General features: G+C 44.4%; 1 protein-coding gene across 1 annotated transcript in view; it reads right to left on the bottom strand.

Moving 5' to 3' along the window:
- The window catches only part of LOC119572637 (zinc finger CCCH domain-containing protein 13-like), a gene marked incomplete at its 3' end in the record, with an annotated part of 12,884 nt that overhangs the window by 6,289 nt on the left and 4,095 nt on the right, over window positions 1–2,500 (bottom strand). The window contains 2 exon segments of the mRNA XM_037919741.1: window positions 472–546; window positions 802–944. Coding sequence (XP_037775669.1) covers window positions 472–546; window positions 802–944 — 218 coding nt within the window.

Below are 2,500 nucleotides of genomic sequence, written 5' to 3'. Positions count from 1 at the left end.
TCATTTTATTTCACTTATCTTTATTTTTTCATCAATTTTCATTCATTTCATCCTATTTTCTTTTTTTTTTACTTTTCCCTTTATCATATTTCTTTTTTCTTTCGTTCTTTGCTCCTCTTTTTTTCTATCTCTTCTCATTTTCGTTTTTTTTTCTCTCTCTCCTATTCTTTTATCTATATTTTCTTTTAGTTTTTGTTTTCTTTCTCTCCCCCTTCCTTCCTTCCTTCCTTCCTTCCTTCCTTCCTTCCAAACTTTCTATCGATAATCTGATTGGTTTTCGTGACTTTCCTCTGAGATTAAGTCACGCAAACACGATTTTATTGGCTCTTCATAATATGACTTTTTAAAACTTTACGGCTGTCTGTTTCTGCTTTTCTCCTTCTCTCTTTCTCTGTCTTTCTCTCATTCTCTCTTTCTTTCTTTCTCTCTTTCTTTCTTTCTTTCTCTCTTTACTTCTCTCTCTCTCTCTCTCGCTCGCTCGCTCTCTCTCTCTCTCTCTCTCTCTCTCTCTCTCTCTCTCTCTCTCTCTCTCTCTCTCTCTCTCTCTCTCTCTCTCTCTCTCTCTCCTCTTCTCTCTCTCTCTCCTCCTCTCTCTCCTCTCTCCCTTTCTTCTCCTCCCCTCTCTCCCTCTCTTCTCCTCTCTCCCTCTCTCTTCTCCTCTCTCCCTCTCTCTCTCTCTCTCATCTTCCTTCTCTTCTCTCGTCTTCCCTCTTTGCTCCCTCTCTCCTCTCCTCTCACACACTCATACCCTCACTGCGACAGTATATCGAGCTGTGCTATTATTCTCTTGTTCCTTCCTACCTTGTTGTTTATTTCGATGGTAGATTTGCGTGACTCTGATTCTCTTGGTGTTTCACTCCTAATAGAAGATGGAATTGTAATACGATGTTGTAATTGTCCGTGTTGGCGTCCTGGGTGGATGACAGAAGATGGGTCATGACGTCCTGTAGGTGCGACAGTGCAGGTAGATATAGTATTGTTGTGTTGTTTTTCTGCGTAATTTATTGGTTCGTGGTTATGGGGGTGGGGATGGGGGGAGTGTCTGTGTGGTGGGGTGAGTGGTGTATGGGGTGGGTGAGTGTGTATGGGGTGGTATGGGGTGGTGTGTATGGGGGGTGAGTGTGTGTATGGGGGTGGGTTGATGTGTAGGGGGGGGTGGTGGTGTATGGGGGGTGGGGTGAGTGTGTGTATGGGAGGGGGTGAGTGTATGGGGGGTGGGGTGAGTGTATGGGGGGGTGAGTGTGTGTATGGGTGGGTGAGTGTGTATGGGGTGGGGTGAGTGTGTATGGGAGGGGGTGAGTGTGTATGGGGGGTGAGTGTGTGTATGGGGGGGTGAGTGTGTGTATGGGAGGTGGGGTGAGTGTGTATGGGGGGTGGGGTGAGTGTGTATGGGGGGTGGGGTGAGTGTATGTGGGGGTGGGGTGAGTGTGTGTTGGGTGTGTGTGTGTTTGGCGTATTCTTTGGTTTGTAGTGTTATTTAAAATTAATTCAAGTAATGTGGATATTGTACATGATAAATGGTGATCGTTATTAAGGTATATATTAACACCAACCGAAATATTAGAATTATTAACGAAATTCGTGCCGAACGACCTAAACAAGGATGAAAAGGATAAACAGGTAACACATACACAGCAAGTACAACGAATGAGGGAACTGGGATAGAGAGAAACTAAAACGGCCGTCAAATGGGCACAAGTGTAGTTTAGTGATTTTCCAAGTGACACTGTGGATAGTTAGGTGTGTATTATATGGCGGAGCAATGTGTGTGTGATGTGATGTTTATTTAAATATATATAAATATGTGTGTGTGTGTGTGTGTGTGTGTGTGTGTGTGTGTGCGCGCGCGCGCGCATATACAGGTACATATACATATATCAAATATATTTACACACATACGTATATGTACATATACATACATGCATACACTTATATATGTGTGTATATGTGTATGTGTGTGTATATCTATGTTTATGTATATATATACATATATGTATATGTGTGTGTACATGTATATGTATATATATATTTGTATTATACATATAATGTATATATTCATATAACACACACACACACACACACACACACACACACACACACACACACACACACACACACACACACACACACACACACACACTCACTGACTCACTCACTCACTCACTCACTCACTCACTCACTCACTCACCCCCCCCCCCCATTTAAAGACTCCGAACGTGCCTCTCCTCCAGCCGAAGCCGTTCCCACCAGAGGAACGAACACCCCCATTCCACTTCGCATTCCTCGCAGCCTGATTACATACTCTCAAAGCTCAGTAGGTTTTCAACATAACTGTATCCGGTATTTGCCCCGTGATTCGCCAATCAGCCGGCGCTATAAGTGATTGGGGCGTTATATCGAGGGCAGGTGTGTGTGTGTGTGTGTCGGAGGGGGAGGGGGCGGGGAGGGGGAGGGGGAGGAAAGGGGGTGATTGTGTGTTTCTGTCCTGATTGTTTGTGTG

The sequence above is a fragment of the Penaeus monodon genome, chromosome 4 (assembly GCF_015228065.2).
Source record: "Penaeus monodon isolate SGIC_2016 chromosome 4, NSTDA_Pmon_1, whole genome shotgun sequence".
In the NCBI taxonomy this organism is placed as follows: Eukaryota; Metazoa; Arthropoda; class Malacostraca; order Decapoda; family Penaeidae; genus Penaeus; species Penaeus monodon.
This window is presented reverse-complemented; position numbering and strand designations above follow the sequence as displayed.